At 37.7% G+C, this 20,177-nt stretch overlaps 1 protein-coding gene across 2 annotated transcripts in view; it reads right to left on the reverse strand.

Moving 5' to 3' along the window:
* The window catches only part of CERS3 (ceramide synthase 3), a 135,526-nt gene that overhangs the window by 65,082 nt on the left and 50,267 nt on the right, over positions 1-20,177 (reverse strand). For both annotated transcript variants that reach the window (XM_025392216.1, XM_025392217.1), the window contains 5 exons: positions 17,949-18,063; positions 12,001-12,119; positions 6,151-6,208; positions 5,588-5,638; positions 1,758-1,850 (listed from right to left, as the gene is read on the reverse strand). In XM_025392216.1, the coding sequence (XP_025248001.1) occupies positions 1,758-1,850; positions 5,588-5,638; positions 6,151-6,208; positions 12,001-12,119; positions 17,949-18,063 (436 nt within the window). The remainder of the gene's footprint in view (positions 1-1,757; positions 1,851-5,587; positions 5,639-6,150; positions 6,209-12,000; positions 12,120-17,948; positions 18,064-20,177) is intronic.

Here is a 20,177-nt window from a genome sequence, read left to right on the forward strand (position 1 = left end):
CAAAGTAAATGCAATACCAATAATAGCTGAATTTATTGAGCATTTGCTGTATAGCAGCAAGTGTCTTTTTTTTTTTTTTTTTTTTTTTTTGAGATGAAGTCTCGTTCTGTCACCAGACTGGAGTGCAGTGGTGCGATCTTGGCTCACTGCAACCTCCACCTCTCAGGTTCAAGCAATTCTCCTGCCTCAGCCTCCCGAGTAGCTGGGACTACAGGCATGTGCCACCACACCCAGCTAATTTTTGTATTTTCAGAAGAGATAGGATTTCACCATGTTGGCCAGGATGGTCTCAATCTCTTGACCTCATGATCCACCTACCTCAGCCTCCCAAAGTGCTGGGATCACAGGCGTGAGCCTCTGCACCCAGCCTCAGGAAGTATTTTATATAGATTAAACTGTTTAATTCCTACAACAACCAGAGGAGATAGGAACTATTTGTAGCTCCATTTTATAGATGAGGAAATCAAGTTTAGAGAGTTTAACCAACTAACTCAGATGTTGGTGCGTGGTGAAGCCGGGAATTCAAACCCAGGAGACCTGACTCCAGGGCCTGTGCTTTAGCCACCTCCCAATAGCTTTATGTTTCTGAAGATACATCTTTATAAGACACATAACATATATTTATATTTAATTTTTAAGAAGGTGTTCAATGCACATGTAAATAATAAAAGGGAAGTCAACTACAGCAAAATCAAAGGTGGGTGAAATATGTGATCAACCTACCTGTATATAAAGACTTTCTAAAAAATGATTATTTTCAATTCTATCCCTTGAGAAAATGACTCAATCAATTAAATTTTGATGTATTCCTAGCCTAAAGTTAGTATAGTTAACCTACAGCTATTACTGAGTTATATGGAAATGGAGATTATTTCTATCGGATATTTTCACAGTACGTTCTTATACTTAGATTTCTCATGTCTTAAGACGTCTGGTTGACTGCAGTGTGTCCCTTATAATGTCCACCATCACTCAACACAAACATTTAATCAAGCTGAACTGGTTTATCCAATATTAAATGTCATTGTACTTATCATACAAATTCTGCTACAAACCAGCCTTTTAATTACGGTGTAGTTTATGAAGTATATGCCAAGAGAATTTATCATTTGATCTGAATTGCTTACATATATGACAAAATCTTATGAGTGCATTCAGGATTTAACATGGTTTGCTGGATTAGTAATTAGGAATCTGTAACAACCAAACCACTCCTAAAATACCTCACTTTGTGACCTCGGAAGTGGCATTTAGCATGCCTGTCACTGAGTTTCCCTGCAAATAAAGCAAAGCTAATAATGCCTGAAGCAAGGTTTCCTCATAAATATATTTGATGAATTAAGGGGAAAATATTTTCAATGTCTTTGAAAACATCAAAAAGTTGTATATAAGGTGGTTTTGCAATCAACTAAAAGATGTGGTTGCAGAATTAATACTAGTAACATATTTCTTCTTTGCACTGATGGACATTAAATTCCCAAACCAAAAGAAACAGATGCATAAAGGAGATTTTTTTTCTTAGTGAACAGAGGTGGAGCTTCAAAGTTAAAGTTTTTTATAATGTTTCACAACAAATGTTTACCAAGGCACCAAAGCATGAGTATAATTAGCAATAGTCTATGTACTATAAAGCACACAAAAGCAATGAACTGGACCCAAATACACAGAAAAATACAACTTAAAGATTAGAATTTGGGGCAGGGAGATGGGAATTTTTGAAGAAACTGATGAAGAAGCTTTGTAAATAAGACACTTACCTTTCTCTTGACATCAAAGCCAAGTCTAAATAACAGAGACCAATAAAAACTCATTTCTAAAATGTAGTACCAGTACTGGGATAGCAGCAGGGGCTGAGAAAAAGAAGAGAATTCATTACTTTAAATGCCATCATAGAAGCAACTCATTTTGATGCACTAACACCCACTTTTATACCTATTTATATCCCACCAGATTCCATAAAATAACATAGATTTATATTTCAATTTATATTTCAACAAAGGAATTAAAGATAATATTTCAAGGCATTTTATTTCTAAAAGGGTAGATGAGTATTCCAAAACCAAGTTGAATGTTTTGTTTACAAAATTAAATACAACTGCCGCAGGTGTAAGTGCCTTCAGTTTATTCAGAGTTAAGTTTAAATTTTTTAAAAAATTAAAAATCTTTATTTAGGAACAATGGGAAATCTTTTCTGCTGGTCCCATAATTTACTTTGATTAATGTTTCTTGAATATTACTCAAAATCTGATGTCTTAATCTCTTTTCTGGTGCCAGGCTGGTGGTTAGAATTAGCCCATTCTAAAATGGGACAGTAATAAAATATGCATAATTGTTTAAGAACTCTAAAAACACCTTCTGAATAAAATGATAAACTTTTGATAGCTAGAATTTTCTTAACAATTTTATAATGGGAGTGGTGGTGTTTATTTTAGCTAAGTTGAGACATTATATGACTTAGTGTACCCAGTGAATGTTGCCTTCTGATATCTAAGCCCTTGTGCAGTCTCCTCCAACACTGACTATGGACTTGATCCCAGTCTTTGGCCAAGGAGACATAAGCAAATGTGATGCATGCAGAGACTTTATAAGTACTACATAAGAAAGCTGAGCCATCCTGCTGAAGGGGCCACAAAGAAGAGAATCAAGGTGCTGACTGCCAACGCTATGAATGACGTCACCATAGACTCGAGCCATTCCCTAGCCAGCCTCCCAATTGTCTGAAAATGCATGAATAAACTCAGTTGAAACCACATGGAGTAGAAACACTGCCTAGCTGAGCCTAGCCTAAATTGACAACCAAATCAAGAGAAAATAAATGGTTGTTGTTTGAAGGCACTAAGTTTTGGGGATGGTTTGTTATGTACCAACAGATAACTGATACCCCTGAGAAGATATGAATAAGTTGGAGACAGAAGATGATAGGCCTGGGGTTTGGTCTAGATAATTCTTAGGTCCCTTATTGTCTAATTTTATTTAATTCTTTAAAGCTGAGCCTAACATATAACTAATTTTTTTGGTCAACTCATCATCCCTGATAAGGCCATAAAAGAATGAGACAGAGTTTCTGCTTTCTTCTATGACAGGACTGTGTGAGACTAATCCTCCTATTAAGAACAAGTTAAAAATCTGAATAAAAGACAAGAAAGAATATCTGTTTGAAGACACCAGAGAGCAAGTAGGGCATCGAGAACCTGTGGAGTCAAGATCCTAAAGAGAAGAAAAATGCACTAGAGTGAACCCTTTATTTCAAGTGAACCCTATTTCTCAAGCAGCACTCTAGGCCCTAAGAATAAATTCAAAGAAGACCATCTTATACATATCATAAATTCTGCATATGCCAATTTATAAGCAGTATGGAGCCCAGAGACTAAGAAACAGCAGAAGTTAAGCAGTAGTGGCTATAATATCAGAGTACTAGGAAGCAAACTGGTGTTCAGGTTGACTAAGGAAAAGGAGTCATGGTAAGCACTGTTATCTTTTATTTGAAATCACTGAAGAAGAATATCCTAGAATATGGGTAAGTTGGGAATAGACTTGCCTTCACAAAGACTGAAGTCTACCTTGAATCAGCTCAATCAAGGATTAAAGGTGATCTGCCCCTATTCTAACACCTAACAGAAGTAAAAGTAAGTCCTCTGTAAAGGAATATAATATCATCCTGACCATCTATACTTTTTTTGTATACAATGCCTGTCATTTAATCAAAAGCTATCAAGCGTAAGGAGACAGGAGCAAGAGAGAAAACAGATCTACAGGTGGTCAAGAGATGAGACTTATCAGACTCTGACTTTAAAATAACTTCAAAAATTGCTTAAAAGAGAAAATTTCAGTAGAGAACTGGGATCCACTAAAAAATAAAATAAAAATTTGAGAACCAAAAAATACAATAACTGAAATTAAGAACTCAAAAGATGTGTTTAATAGTAGATTAGACATGGCTTAAGAAAAGCACCAGTGAACTGGACAACAGGAAAGTAGAAAATATCCAGAATAGTGAAGTGTCTGACATTTTACCCCAGTTGCAAGCTAACAAGTTAGTTTGCCACAAGTTCCATGAATGCTGGTAGAAGATAGTAGACACTTGGTAGACAGCAGGTAGTTTATGACTCACAGTAATAGCAGTAGCCAGAGTATCAGTATTTGGGCCAATCCTTCCATCCCCAATCCCCATAAGGCTAAAGGTTAGATGATAACTGCACACATCATGGATTGTGTTACAAGAGAGGAACCCTGAGCTAGAGAACCTGACCTTTTATAATAGACAATAACTTGCCTACTGTTTACTCCAGAGGGAGACATTATCTCTATCTCCTGTGGCTGTTTGCTATACAAACTTCCTTGAAAAGATCATCTAAAACAAAAAGCAGTCAGTGCTTGAATTCACAGGGCATGCAAGAGACTTGTGTAGAATTGTCTCTCAACAGACTGAAGCACAGAGAGGCAAGAGAACGGAGAATATTTTTTAAAGCAAAAGAGACATATGGGGCCTAGTATAAAGGTCTAGCATATTAGCACATTTATAACTGGAATTTCAGAGGAGTCTGGAGAGAGAATGGAACAGAAGTAATGGCTAAGAATTTTCCAAAACTGACTGAAGACATCAAGTCACAGATTCAACATGTTCTACAGACATCAGGCAGGATAATTTCAAAGATAAGCACATTTATGTATATCACAATAAAACTGAAAGACAAGACAAAATATTAAAATTGACCAAAAAGAGAAAAAAGATACTATATTCAGAGAAGCAAAACTAAAAGTGACAGCTGAATTCTTACAGAACTGAAGAGATCTAGAAGACAATGAAATAAGATCATTAAAAGTGAAGGAAAATAACTGCTAATCCAGAATTCTATACCCAGCAAAAATATCCTTTTAAAAATCAAAGGCAATATAACATTTTTCTGACAAACAAAATCTGGCATATCCACCATTAAAAAAAAAAAATAGCAAAGGTACTCCTTCAGCCAGGAGGATAATAATCCCAGATGGAAACATGGAAATACAGGAAGCAAGGAATAGCACAAAAAGGGTAACTTGACAGATTTACAAAACAATAATAGCAATGACTTGTAAGGTTTTAAATATTTGAAGGAGGAGGGTATATGGTATATTCTAATTACCTTTCAGTAAGTGGAAAGAGGTAAGAACACCGATTTGCATCAGACTGTAATAAGTCAAGGACATATACAGTAATGTCTGAGATAATTACTAGAAGAACAAAAGCATGTGTAACTGAAAAGTCAATATAAGGGATGAAAAAGAACAGTATTTTTTTAATTACTTGACTGTCCCATAGAAAAGCAAGAAGGGAATACAAAAAAAAAAATGCATCAGATGGTACAAGTAAAAAATAAATAGTAAGACACTAGATTTAAACCCAAATATGTAATTACATTAACTGTAAACAAACTAAAGGAATGAGACAAATGAGGGTCAATAAGGATGAGGAAGCTCAAGTAGAAAAAGTGCCAGGGATGACGTAGTAGTGAACAAAGAGTAGCAGGGGACCAAGACCTAACTAAGGAGATAATTTGAGGGACCTCGGTGTTGAATTAAGAGGAGGAATACGTTAGAAGGGACTTACCTGTTTGGGATAGCCATTCCAAACCTCCCATAGGTCATACAGCCAAGGTTTCTGAAAGAAGAAGAAGAAAAAAAGAACCAACAGATGAGAAATAAATTTGTCGGTGTCAAAGGCCAATTTTGGCAGAAAACCTAAGCTCTTCCTTATGTCATTTATAGCAGGCAAAGATGCACAGGAAATCGCCCTTTGCCATATTCTTTTGCTTCTATTGCATGCATTTCTCCCTCTGTAGAGTATTTCTTACATATTCCTATATAACACCTCTGTGAAATTCACTACTAGTGAATCTAAGATAAGTAAATAGTGCTGTCTCATAGAGGAAATTGTTTCAAACAAGTAACTGTATGAACCAAATTATTTCTAAACCAATTATGTTATTGCTTCTGTAGCAATAAAAAAAACTTGAGATATCTGTAGCAATATTTGAGACAAATCTTGAATCTTGAGAGAAAGTGCTAAAACTGGTTATCTTATTGAAAGTACTATACCCTAAAGGAATTCACAGACAAAAATTTCAAAAATTAAAGACAAATTCCAATCAAAAATATAAAAAGATAACTTACATCATAAAGAAATGCAACTCCAGCAACAGTGATCACTAAGTAAAATGCAAATCTCCAGCTGCCAAAAGAAAGAAAAATCTTTACTCCCTTGTAAAGGTAACTGAGATTCGAGGAGAAAATGATTAGGTATGGCAGAGTTTACAAAGAACACATATTCTGGAGTCAGACAAATCAAAGTTTCTATCCTGGCTCTGCCCTACTTATTAGATGGCTACAACCTTAGGTAAATCATTTAACCTCAGAAAGCCTGACTTTCTTATCTGTAAAATGAAAATGACAACACTACCTCAAAATGTGAAAAGAACTGAAAATCTGTGATAACAGGTCTAGCATAAAGTAAGCAACAATAAATGGTAGCCATTATTCTTATTATAATGGCTAGCCCCGTTCCAGGCACACAATAAACAGTGGATTTATATTAGTATTATCAAGAAGGAACCTAATTAGTCTAATTATTTCTCTTATCACCATTTAATTCCCAGTTAAAAGTTTTTATGCTGCCAGACTTTACTCTTTTCTCCTAAAAGCAGGATTTTGAAAGAAAAGATTTTCCTCATGTATGGAGAAAGACCTGTAGACTAAGAGACTGGAAAGACACATCAAACAATTGTAATGAATGGATCTTATTGAGATCCTGATTCAAATCAAGAAACTGTAAAGAAAATTATGAGACAATCAGGGAAATCTAAACACTGAATATTTGCTATCATTAAGTAAAAATCTTTTATTAAATAAAAAATCATAGGATACTGATATTGCAATTATGCTGAAAATAAAGAGTTCTTATCTTTTCGAGATACATGCTAAAATACTTACAAATGAAGTAACAGTGTCTGATATTTGCTTCCACACCTATCTGCGGTGGGGGAGAGGTGTAGTGGGGATAGAGAGGACATAGGATTGGCCTTGAGTTGATCAACTAAAGCTGGTGATGAGTAATAACACACTTAATTCATAATGCAGTCTTTCTACCTTAATATATGCTTGCAATGTTCCAAATAAAAAGTTTTTTTAAATTATGTCTATTTTATCTAATGATTGCTGGAGAAATAATAATATTAAAATAATATGTTTTCTTATCTTTGTGTAAGTGCTTTCCTTGACACACCTGTAAGATAGGTAGGACATAGAAACATAGATATATACCCATTTTGTAAATGTAAAATCAGACTCAGAAAAATGAGGCCATCTCCCCAGCTCATGTAGCTAACAAGGAGGAAAGCTGCAACTTCAAGTGCAGGTCTTTGGACTCTGCACCAAGGAGTGTTTCCTAAACCTTATCATTTCCCCGAAGCTAGACGGCAGTCTTTCTTCATGGCTTGTTTTGATAGGAGAAAAAAGTAGGGTTCAATACTCAAAAAGTTGAACCATAGGAATATCTAAAAGACATTTACAAAATGAAAGTTGAGACTTTACCGCACTCATTTTATTTGCTGAGAACATTTCCTTGGCTCCCTGGATTATCTTGTCCAAACAAAACCTACAAAATATAGGAGACGATAAGGCCAGCCAACCCACAAATGAGGCCAAAAGTGTGGGTGCTCTCCTTGTGTTTATTTCCCAAGCATTTATTGATTTCTCAACTCCGTCAGCCATGGGGCTAAGCACACATGTGCTATCACATTATTTTTTTATAAGAGTATGAAGCCGATGCTATAATTAGCCCCTTCCTACAGACTGCTGCTAACAGTCAGTTTCCTAAAGGAAATCGAACCTAAGAGAGATCACAAAACTTGCCCGAGTTTGGGGAGTAATACTCAGATCCACGAGTATAGCCAAGTCTCACATGTTTCTGGACATATCCTACTCAGAGAAGCCCTAAACCAGGGATTCTCAAAGTGTGTGCCAGGGAACCCTGAAGTCAGAATATTTTCATAATAATACTAATACAGTATTTGCTTTTCTTCTTCTCATTCTCTCACAAGCGAGGTCATGTGACATGTGATCACAGTACTGCTCTGAATGAAATTGCACTGATGAAATGTGTACTTGTGTAGTTTCCTGTTTTATAAATACCTCAGTTTTAACTTCAAATACAGTAAATATCAATAGGTATAATACACACAAATGTTCTTTGGGATTTTCAAGAGTTTTTAAGAGACCAAGGGGTCCTGACACCAAAAAGTTTGAGAATTGCTGCACTTCACTGAAAAGATGAATGATAATGTTCTTTGTCAATGTCATTTCACTAGTTTTAAATGAACCTAAGAGAGTAAAACTTTTATTTTTTTCCAGGAAAGAATGAGATAAACATAAACATGGGAGGGGAGAAAACCCACTGAAAAACTATTCAGAAACAAATTGGTTGCGCAACGATGGTGACAGTGAAAGGAGAGACCGCATGGTGCAACCAGGGTGGAATGGGCAGAGTGGTGAGAGGCACTATTGGGGCCAGACGGGAGGCCCGCGGTGGGGATGCTGCATAGAGTGGACTGTGGACTGGACGGGTCAGATGAGGGTGAGGGCGCATCCACCCAGCCAGGGAGAGCCCTTTCACCCACACTGAGGAGTTCTCCTACCTGGATACCTAAGAACTTGAAGGTCCTTCTTATTGCTAGGTGGAAATGTGTATTTTAAAATGAAAAAGTGGTCAGCTAATGTGAAATTTGATTTTTTTTTTTTAAAAAAAGGACCCATTATGTATTAAAATCCTGAATGCTGTGGAATAGGGCACAAGGGTCACCATGGAAGAAAGTAACCAAGGAATCAATACACTGAACTCATGGTGTCTGGGGGCTCATCCATCTGGACGTTACAGAGGAATTTTTGCCTGTTGGAAAGTAATCTTAGGAGCTGGTGTTAAGGAATAAATGCCCGGAGATTTTCAAAAGTCTTGAGTTTAGGTACCTCATGCTATGACTTCTGTAGCACATCCCACAGCTGATTTTTAAAAAGCAGAGTCCCTGTACAATTAAACAGCGTGGCACTAGGTTTAGTCTGTTTATCTAGTCCATAAAAACTTTTAACTTAGAATAAACATATGACATTGCTAAAGAATAAGATAAAGCTTAAATTTTATTCATGGGCCCACTTACTGTGTCCTGAATATATTGCATTATTTCCTGCTTTGTGTCTTTGCCTTACTTGAAAATACTGCCTCAAACCCTGCTTTCTTTTCTTATGGCAATCTGACCCATTCTTCAAGGTCCAACCTATGTCTTCCCTTCTCTAGAAAGCCTTTCTTTAACTTCTCCAGCCATGCTGATGCCATCAGCTCTAAATTCCCACAACACATCTAAACATGATGTTGTATCTGCCGGTGTACACTCCCATGTGCCACTGGGGCGTGACAATAGATGTTATGGTTTTGTGTGTGATAATCTGGCCTCCCTAATTCGCTGTTTAAGGCCAGAAACCATGACTCACACGTTACTCCTCTCTTAAAATCTAGAACGCCACAAAATCTAGGACAGTGCTATGCACAGAAAATATACTAACCTTTATCTCTGCACTGCCTGACTGACTGATAAGGGTAACTCAAAATTCCCTTCTCCAGCCTGAACTCTGGAAGAATTTTAGTAGGCTTACTGACATGGCCAGATACCCACATATTACTCAATTTAATGATCCTCTGCTTGCTGGGAGGTAAGCATTAGGTGTCAGGGGCAGTATGATAGAACAAGAAATAGTTATCAGAATAGAAGTCAGAAGATCTGAATGCAACAGCCATTGAAACACCTAAGAGACCCTTAAACTAGATGGATGTGCAGTTTCTCATTGAAACAGGGTGGCCCCACCTTCCCCGACTGTGTCATATCATTGGCAGAAGGATCAAACAATTATTACTATTATTAGTAGTATTATTCTGAGATGGAGTCTCGCTCTGTCGCCCAGGCTGGAGTGCAATGGTGTGATCTTGGCTCACTGCAAGCTCCGCCTCCCGGGTTCACACCATTCTCTTGCCTCAGCCTCCTCCCGAGTAGCTGGGACTACAGGCGCCTGCCACCATGCCCAGCTAATTTTTTGTGTTTTTAGTAGAGATGGGGTTTCACCGTGGTCTCAATCTCCTGACCTTGTGATCCGCCTGCCTTGGCCTCCCAAAGTGCTGGGATTACAGGCATAAGCCACCGCGCCTGGATGGATCAAACAATTATAACCTGTAAGGCACTATAATGTATTTAAAAAAATGCCAGAGAATTTTATTAAAATATGATTCAGCTCAGAGGTGGAGAATTAGTCCCTGTTTGGGGTCTTTATTTAAGAATCATCTGTTAGCAAGAATGAATGATTGAGAGCAAGAAAAAGGATGATATAATGTAAGATCAGCTCCATTTTGTACTGTTTTGTGCTGATGGTTAGAGAGGTATACTTCTGCCAAGCTGACCTCAGCAGCAACTATATATTATATTTACCAAACTTTCAAGACCTAAAAACCAGACAGATGCTGGTTAGAAAACAAACAAGGTCATACACCACAAGCTGCTATGAGAAAGGCAATGGAAGCCTATGGTGAGAAGTCTTTGGAGACATCCTGAAGAATGGGTCTATCTCTTTAAACATCACCCACTTTCACAACTGGATTATATGATACGGTGGCGGGGCGCGGTGGCTCACGCCTGTAATCCCAGCACTTTGGGAGGCAAAGGCGGGTGGATCACGAGGTCAGGAGATCGAGACCATCCTGGCTAACATTGTGAAACCCTGTCTCTACTAAAAATACAAAAAATTAGCCGGGCGTGGTGGTGGGTGCCTGTAGTCCCAGCTACTCAGGAGGCTGAGGCAGGAGAATGGCGTGAACCCGGGAGGTGTAGCTTGCAGTGAGCCAAGATTGCGCCACTGCACTCCAGTCTGGGAGACACAGCAAGACTCCGTCTCAAAAAAAAAAAAAAAGAAAAAAAGAAAGAAAGGAAGTTATTAAAGTTTAGCCTTCTACAGTCTCTGCTTATTTGGGAGTCTTACATCAGCTCCCTTATTCATTTCACCTTTAAAACAAAAATATCTCGTGGAAGTCACTGGGCAATGTGAGGGAAGGCCTTAAGAATCAGGCAGGAAGATGGAACACTGCTGGTGCATAGAATGTGGCATTGAACACAGCCCAACTCATATACATTCATCTGGATAGAAAGAAGGGGAAACAAAGTGAGAGCAATGACCTGGTTCACCATTTTTTGCACAAGTGTCAGTTTCTGCCACAAGAGAGTGACCTAAAGTACTATGATATCCTATAGGAGGGGGAAAAAAAAAAAAAAGCAGAACTCGAATGAAACTAAAAACAAATCCAGTGCAGTCTCCCTGCCCTCAGAATGGACTCCAAGTAGCCAGCTCTGGTAAGACCCCACTTGATGCCCCAGCCCACCCTGATCCTCCTGCCAAGCCTCCTGAGAAACCAAGAGGATGAGCTGTGCACCCCACTGGAGGACTGAGGTCATGAGCCACGCCACACAGAGAGGCCTTCTCAGTGTTCTAAGAGGGAACACACATCCTCACAGACATTCTCTGCTCTTACAATTATGATGGTTGGACCCAGGTGACAAAGTCTGGTGACCTAGGGCCAACCCTGACCCTAAGAAAAGAGAAACACCAATTAAGATATTTTTATGATTTTTTCTGTGCTTCAGGCCGAGTACATAACGTCTCCTGTTCATCTTAGAGAGTTCATAGTGTGGGAGTCTGTCTGAACCTATTCTGGTTCGGGGGGCTGGATAAATAGAATTCAGAGCTTACTCGATTTATAAAGGAGTGTAGGAAGCAGGGAAGGGAAATGTGTGAGGAGCCTAAAACACCACAACGGTGGGTGACAGAGATGGGTCTGAACCCTCCCTCTGCTGCCCTGGCAGTATTCTCTCTGCAAGGACCACTCTGCTCCAGATAGGACGGCAGCATTCCTAAAGCTTAGTCCGTCCTCCTTACCAAGCTTCCTGGAATTTCTTCATCCTGGAAGGCCTCTCTTGATTCCGCCGACTCCTAAACCATCTTTCCACCTGGCGCTCCGTCAAGTTACACTTCTTTGCCAGTCCATAAATATCAGTCTGAAAAGGGATGAAACGAATAAATGAGTGATAAAGAACAGAGTCAGACTGGCAGGCAGACAAGAGACAGGGAGATTGAGTTACAAGAGCTTCAGTACTGGGGATGAGAAAAATTCTGTCATGAGACCTGGAGCCAGGGAACTTACCTCTTTTGCTTATGGAATCACACACACACACACCCCCCAAAAAACAAAATGTTACTATCCTAGCTCTCTAAGTCACTAAGAAAGATCAATTCTCCATAAGTTGGCAGCAACCCATGCGTTCAAGTTGCATGTGTGAGCTCACTTGTTCAGCTAAAATGTGCTTAGGACTTCCTAGGCGCCAGGTAGAGCAGTATAGTTTAAATCAAATCCAATAAAATCCAATCTCCTCATTTTTCCTATGAGGAACTGAAACCCCAAGAAGTTTAATGACTTGTCCAAAAACCTAAAATTAGTAGCAAAGTGTGGACAAGAACTTAGGCTAGTGCATTTTGTTATTTCACATGATCTTTCTGACAGCTCCCGAAGATAATGCAGGAAAAACTCAAACAGGTGTTAGCCATCTACTTTTACATTTAATTATATAGAGAGCCTATTTCAAAATAATCCAAAATAATTTCAAGAACAAAAATAACAATTGCAAAATATGATGATGATGATGATGATGATGATGATGATTGCTTCTCTTTTGGGAAGTAGAAGTTGTAGGCTATGATTTAAAATTGGAAACAATATGAATGATAGATTCTCTCAAAGGTTAACAATTCAAAGATCTACCCAAGCCAGACAAGAAACATAAATGACCAAATGGACCAGGTCTGTTTCACAGTGGGATTTTATTGTGTTTTTTTTTGTTTGTTTTTTTTTTTTGAGACGGAGTCTCGCTCTGTCGCCCAGGCTGGAGTACAGTGGCCAGATCTCCGCTCACTGCAAGCTCCGCCTCCCGGGTTCACGCAATTCTCCTGCCTCAGCCTCCCGAGCAGCTGGGACTACAGGCGCTCGCCACCTCGCCCGGCTTATTTTTTTGTATTTTTAGTAGAGACAGGGTTTCACCGTGTTAGCCAGGATGGTCTCGATCTCCTGACCTCGTGATCCGCCCGTCTCGGCCTCCCAAAGTGCTGGGATTACAGGCTTGAGCCACTGCGCCCGGCCCACAGTGGGATTTTAACATAGGAATGTTTTGTACTTTAAACCTATGGTAAACTTCTGCACATCCACAAAGAAATATGCTTATGAAAAATGCCAGCCCTCTTGACTTTTTATTTCCTGAGTAAATATAAGAAATATTTCTGGCCTGGCATGGTGGCTCATGCCAATAATCCCAGCATTTTGGGAGGCCGAGACAGGCGGATCACCTGAGGTCAGTAGTTCGAGACCCGCCTGGCCAATATGGTGAAACTCCATCTCTACTAAAAATACAAAACTTAGCCGGGCGTGATGGTGGGCTCCTGTAATCCCAGCTACTCAGGAGGCTGAGGGAGGAGAATTGCTGGAAATTTGGGGGCAGAGGTTGTAGTGAACCGAGATCGTGGCGCTGTACTCCAGCCTGGGTGACAGAGCAGGACTCCATCTCAAAATAAATAAATAAATAAATAAAATAAACATTTACATTTCCTCTTAATTCTATTTTGTGAAAAATAAAACGTCATAAAACTGACCCTCAGCTTCAATGCTGAGGAAAGAAGTGGGAGCTGTATGGATACAGCAGGCAGAAAAGCACATATCATGTTCCAAAAGGCCAGGTATGACCGAGATCTGGCTGACACTTCCAGAGAAAATGTGCAGACCCAGGATTTTGATGGGAAATCACTAGGTTTTAAAAAATGTTAACCAATCCCTCAAGGTAAATTTAAACCAATTATGGATGAATATCGTGAGGGCCAAATAAAGCCTGCCTCTGGGCCAGATGGCTGAATACCCAAAAGTCGTGACCAGCCGGATAGCTTCTGCTAGATTATCTCATATGTTCCCTCGCAGGAAGGAAAGAACACTGCAGTGTCAAAGCAATTGGATATGGTAGGAAGGGTAGGAAGCTGAAAACAGAAGATCCAGTTCTGCTACCTCCTAGCTATGTAGGCATAAGCACCGCACTTTGACCGCCATGGAAAATGGGATATTAAGAGAATGTTTGCTACCCATCTCAGAGGGATGATTTGAGGACCAAGGGACTGGAATATGCTAATGAAACTATTAAGTGCTGTGCCAATGCTAGAGATTTTTATAAACAAACACAGAAAGGAAACCATGGACTACGAAAGTATTCCTTTACTTTTAACACAATTTGCAAACATAAACAGACCCCCCAAAATGGAGAACACAATTCAAATTCTGTTGGTTGGTGCACAACAGGACATATTTGGGCATGCTGCTGCACTATACTCTGTGTGCTCAGATGGAAGGGGCTCTGGGCCTAGCTTTACTATTTGAAGTGTTTTAGTCATTCATTCCTTTGAAAGGATTTAAAGAGTCTCTATGCACTGGTGCCAGGCACCACCTATGCATGGGAGATTCAGTAGTGAGCAAAGCAAACTAAAGTCCTTGTCTTTATTCTGGAATGTTCTCAGATCTTAGAATAATCTAATTTTATTATCCCATGACTTCTACAAATAATTGCCTAATGAATTATTAATAAACATATATAGAAGACAGTAACTGTTTATGATGTGAAGTTTTTTTTCTATTTTGGAGTACAGAAGAATCTAGTTGAAAGACAGTCTTGTCAATACTGCCCTCATGCACTATGATATTATTGAGAGAGAAAACTCCTTACAAGCAAAAGTCTCTAAAAGTGTTTTGTTGAATTAATGTGTGAAACATGAAGCATTTATTGACCATCTGTAATGATCAGAAAATAGTGCAAGATGTCATGGGAACAAAAACAAGCATGATTAAGAAACAAAGTGACAACTCCCTTGAGTTAAGAGGACATGTTTAAACAGGCTCCTTTGGAAGTCAGTGCATGATAGGCACAAAGTTAATGGTACAAATAATAATAGCTGATCTTTACTGAGCATCTATTGTGTTCCAGGTGCTATTCTGAGCACTTTATATGTATTAACTCAATTTGATCCTCACAAGAAAGAGCCCTATGAGATAAGCAATATAATTATGCTCAGTTCACAGAGGAGGAACTGAGGCACAGGAAGTTTAATCTGTCCATTTCCACACAGAAAGCCTGTGACAGAGCCAAGCTCTAAACCCACATGGTCTGTCCTCACAATTTGTATTTTAGCTTCTATACTACCTATTGCCGTGAACATTCAGAAGTGGGTTAGAACATACAGGAAAGGCCTCTCGCAGGCACAGCCTCAAGGAGAGGTCGAATGGCCTAAAGGAGAAGTGCTGAATGGGGCCAAGAGACCTGGCCTCTGGACTGAAAACGGAACCCTCTGTGCCAGTGGAGGAGTCACCCTACCTCTTTGGCTCTCACATGTCTCACCTGTACAATCAATTGCACTAGAAGAGGTTTTTGCTCTAAAAGTGTTTGAATCTATGAATGACTCAAGTTAGCACACTGGAATACCTTTATTGATTATAGTAACTGGCTTGAGGTCAGTCTAACAGTGCCATGTTTCCTTTAGATCTCTTCCAGAACTTGTTTGTTCTGCATCAGCATATATATATCTCTATATGTATATATAGTGTATATATAGTATATATACACACATATAGTATATATATGTATACTATATATACACTATATATACATACCTCCCACATTAACCTGGCCAGTGTCATACTATATATATATACTATATATATAGTATGCATATGTATATATAGTGTGTATATATATAGTATGACACTGGCCAGGTTAATGTGGGAGATATGGTAAGATGAGTAAGGTATGGTAAGCTGGAGTGCGGTGGCGTGATCTCGGCTCACTGCAACCTCTGACTCCCTGGTTCAAGCTATCGTTCTGCCTCAGCCTCCCAAGTAGCTGGGATTACAGGTACTCACAACCACGCCCAGATGATTTTTGTATTTTTAGTAGAGACAGGGTTTCACCATGTTGGCCAGTATCTTGATCTCCTGACCTCATGATCCGCCCACCTCGGCCTCCCAAAGTGCTGGGATTATAGGCGTGAGTCACTGTACCTGGTCACTTTTTTTTTCCTCTTACTTGATGCAAATGTCAAAATTCTATCTGTATTAAACTATACTGTAATGTCAGTTGAGTTAGAATAATTGCTATAAACACAGAGCCAGCCTTTAAAACATATTTTTAACATTCCAGTTACAGATAAAGAACTCACTGGAGCATGGTGGAAAGGTTACTAGACTGGAAGTATGGGCCAGGTTCTAGCTTTTGATTCAGCCACTCATTAGCTTCATGACCACTCATTTCCCTTTGGCTGGGCCTTAAGTTTCCTCATCTTAATCATGAAAAAGAAAGACCACCACCCTATAAACCTTTTCAGCTATCTTTAGTTTTCCTTTGTCATATGGCCATTTTTTCTCCATAGCAGAGAAGCTTGGTAAGGACCAAATTTTCTAGATAATTTTAAATATCCTGAAAAGCTGACTAGAAGCTCTTAGCAATAGCAAATATAGCAACTAATTGGCATTATAGCACTGTTCTTCCCATTTTATACAAAGTATTACTAAAGCTAGTTGTTCCCAAACAAAGAAGGATAATAAGGGTTCCAGAAAGAGCCCTATTTTTTTTTAACACAGCTAAATAACTTCCCATTTGAAACATATAAAGGGATGCTTAGGTATTATTATCACCAGTAGTAACAAAGGGATTTAGATGAATGATGTCAGTCATTTAAAGCACATGGGAATAAAAAATATATAAAGATGGCTTGTCAGACTATCCCTAGGTTACAAAAGCAGTCAAATACAGGAGCTGAGGGCAGAACAAGTTAGAGCCAGCTCTCACTTGCTATGAGCAATTCTGGACACTATATCTCATGCGAGGTGGTCAAACCTCAAAGTGCTTTCATGTGCAGAGAAACCACAAGAACAAATTAGAGCAATTGTCATAGTAGAGGCAACTTAATTCAGCAAATAAAGTTCAGGACCCTCAAAAATCTATTTATCCTAGAACTGTGTTAGTATATGTACTTGATTTTTTAAATTACTGGGGATCGCTGTTTGTATTCATCATAGAGGTTGTATCACTTTTGGAGAAGTTTTGTTTCATCTATCATTTTAACGATGGAAATATAATAAAACTGGAGTGAACACGAGACTTACTTGGACATTTTTTTTTAACTATTAAAAACTTTTTCTTTTTTCTTTTTCTTCATGTATTTAAGTATGCAGTGTACTACAACATAAATGAAGGAAACTTTATATTGTGAAGAGAACTGTGACTTTCTCAGAAATTCTCTCTGGAGAGTAGTCAGGGGCACAGCATATTTCTGAGCATGTTGAGGCTTTGAGTAAAATAACAGTCCTACTCATGAAAGCGACCCCAATGAGGATTTTCATAATGTGTGTAATGTATTTTGATGATGCCACAGTCATCAAAAGTGTCAGATATGGGCTTCTCTGCCCAAGCAATTTTCTTTCTTCATCTGTATACTTTGTATATATTCTACCATTAAAAATTAAATTTTGACCTTTATGCCCAAATTATGGCACTGATCATTAGTGCTCAACACGATAGTTAAATATAATAGTTCAACTGTTAACATTGTTATTTTATATTAGCATATGTATCATACTTGGGATGTTCTAAACCTGTCAACAGAACAAAGAAATAATAAATCCAAATTAATCCAAATCATTTGCTGGTCAACTGGAATAGATTTTTGCACACAGAAGGTAAGCTATAGATAACTGAACCATTAAGAAAGAAGATTTTTAAATTGAAAAGCAAAGAATTTGTACTTACTTGCATTGGTTGCCTTGTGGAATGTTTGAAAAAATTCTCTAAGACAGTATTTGGTGTAACCTTTCGAACTGTCTCTTTAATGCCAAACGATTTTGCTAGAGGTGAAGCAACAAATCTACAAAAATATGAAAAGAAAGAAGTTCAAAATCTAAGAATAAATCCACAATGACACCAGAAAATTAAAGCTATAACTTTAGGTTTCTAATGAAATCAATCATTCGTTTATGTTGGCACTGGGGCTACCTATAGTCAAAATCTGTCTCTCGACACAGAAAAGTTTCAGGCCATATATACAAGCAATAATTAAAAAAAAAAAAAAACAACATTTGCACAATTCTAAAATTCATTTTATGTTAATCCAAATATATTTAGAGATAAGATTTAGGAAATAGAATAAGCTGTTCTACTTAGAATTTTAAAGACTCCCAGGGATTGAAATAAATAAGAATTCTGTTAGAAAATGTTTTATTTGGTGTTATTATCTTAAAGAAATTACTACCTTCCGATTTCAAGTTCTAACATAAGAAAAAATGGCAGAACTCTAGGGCAAATACCTAACAATAGGATTGATGGGTGATATGGCAAGTATACATTTAACTTTATAAAAAACCAGCAAGTTTTACTTTGTTTTTCAAAGTAGTTGTACTATATTGCATTCCTACCAATAACTTGTCAGAGTTCCAGTTAGCCCATATCCCTGCCAACACATGATACTGTCAGCCTTGGCAGTTCTACTGGTGTGTAGTGGCTTTTTGTTGATTTTCCATTATAATCTTTATTATTTCCAATCTTCTACTTGCTTTAAATATAGATTGATTTTATTTTTTCTAGTCTGTTAAGGTGGAAGTTTACATTATTGATTTGAGGTCTTTCTTCTTTTTAAATATAGGTGTTTGCAGCTATAAGTTTCCCTTCAAACACTGCTATTGCTGCGTTCCATTAAGTTAGTATGGCATTTTCTTTTTCATTCATCTCAAGTATTTGCTAATTTACCTTGTGATTTCTTCCCTGACTGGTTGGTTATTTAGAAATATGTTATCTAGTTTACATGTATTTGCTAATTTCTTTATTTCCTTCTGTTCTTGATTTCTTTTCTTAAGAAATGAGGGTCTCGCTATGTTGCCCAGGCTGGTTTCCAACTTCTAGCCTCAAGTGATCCTCCTGTTTCAGCCACCCAAAGTGTTGGGATTACAGGCATGAGCCACTGTGCCTGGCTGTTATTGATTTCTAATTTCACTTCATTGTGGTTGGAAAACATAATTTCTATTTAAATCCTTTCACATTTATTGAGACTTGTTTTATAGCCTAATATGTGATCTATTCTGGAGAATGTTCTTTGTGCATGTGAGAAGAATGTGTATTCTGCTGTTGTTGAGTAGAGTGTTCTATAGATGTTTGGTAGGTCTAGTTGGTTTACAATATTGTTCAAGTCTTCTATTTACCTGTTGATAATCTTCTGCCTAGCTGTTCTATCAATTATTGAAAGTGAATATTGAAGTTTACAACTATTATTGTTGACTTGCCTGATTTCCCTTTAATTCTGTCAGTTTTTACTTCACGTATTTTGGAATTCTGTTGCTAAGTACGTATATGTTTATAATTGTTATATCATCTGGACAGATTTACCCTTTTATTATTATAAAATGTTCTTTGTCTGTAGTAACAATTTTGAAATCTATTAAATTACATTTTGTATGATATTAGTACAGCTACTCCAGTCCTCTTTTGGTTACTTTTTGCATGGTATCTTTTTCCATCCTTTTACAATCAACTTATTTGTGTCTTTAAATATAACAGGTGTCTTTTGTGGACAACATATAGTTGGATCATGTTTTCCTAACTATTTTACCTATGCCTTTAATTAAAGTGTTTATTCCATTTACATTTAAAGTAATTCCTAACAAAACAGGATTTATATCTGCCATTTTGCTGTTTGTTTTCTATATATCTTATGCCCTTTTGTTTATTTGTCCATCACTACCTTATTTTGTGTTAAACAGATATTTTCTCATGTACCATTTTAACTTTCTTTTCTTTTTGGTTTTTTACTATTTTAAAAGTTATTTTCTTAGTGACTGACTTGGGGATTATAATTAACATATTAATTTATAACATCCTAGTTCCGATTAATATCAAATTAATTTCAATAGGGTTAAAAAACTCCATTCCCCTCCCCCTCCTTTGTGCTCTTGTCTCACAAATTACATCTTTATAAATTGTGTTCTGATC

This window comes from Theropithecus gelada, chromosome 7b, assembly GCF_003255815.1.
Source record: "Theropithecus gelada isolate Dixy chromosome 7b, Tgel_1.0, whole genome shotgun sequence".
Taxonomy (NCBI): domain Eukaryota; kingdom Metazoa; phylum Chordata; class Mammalia; order Primates; family Cercopithecidae; genus Theropithecus; species Theropithecus gelada.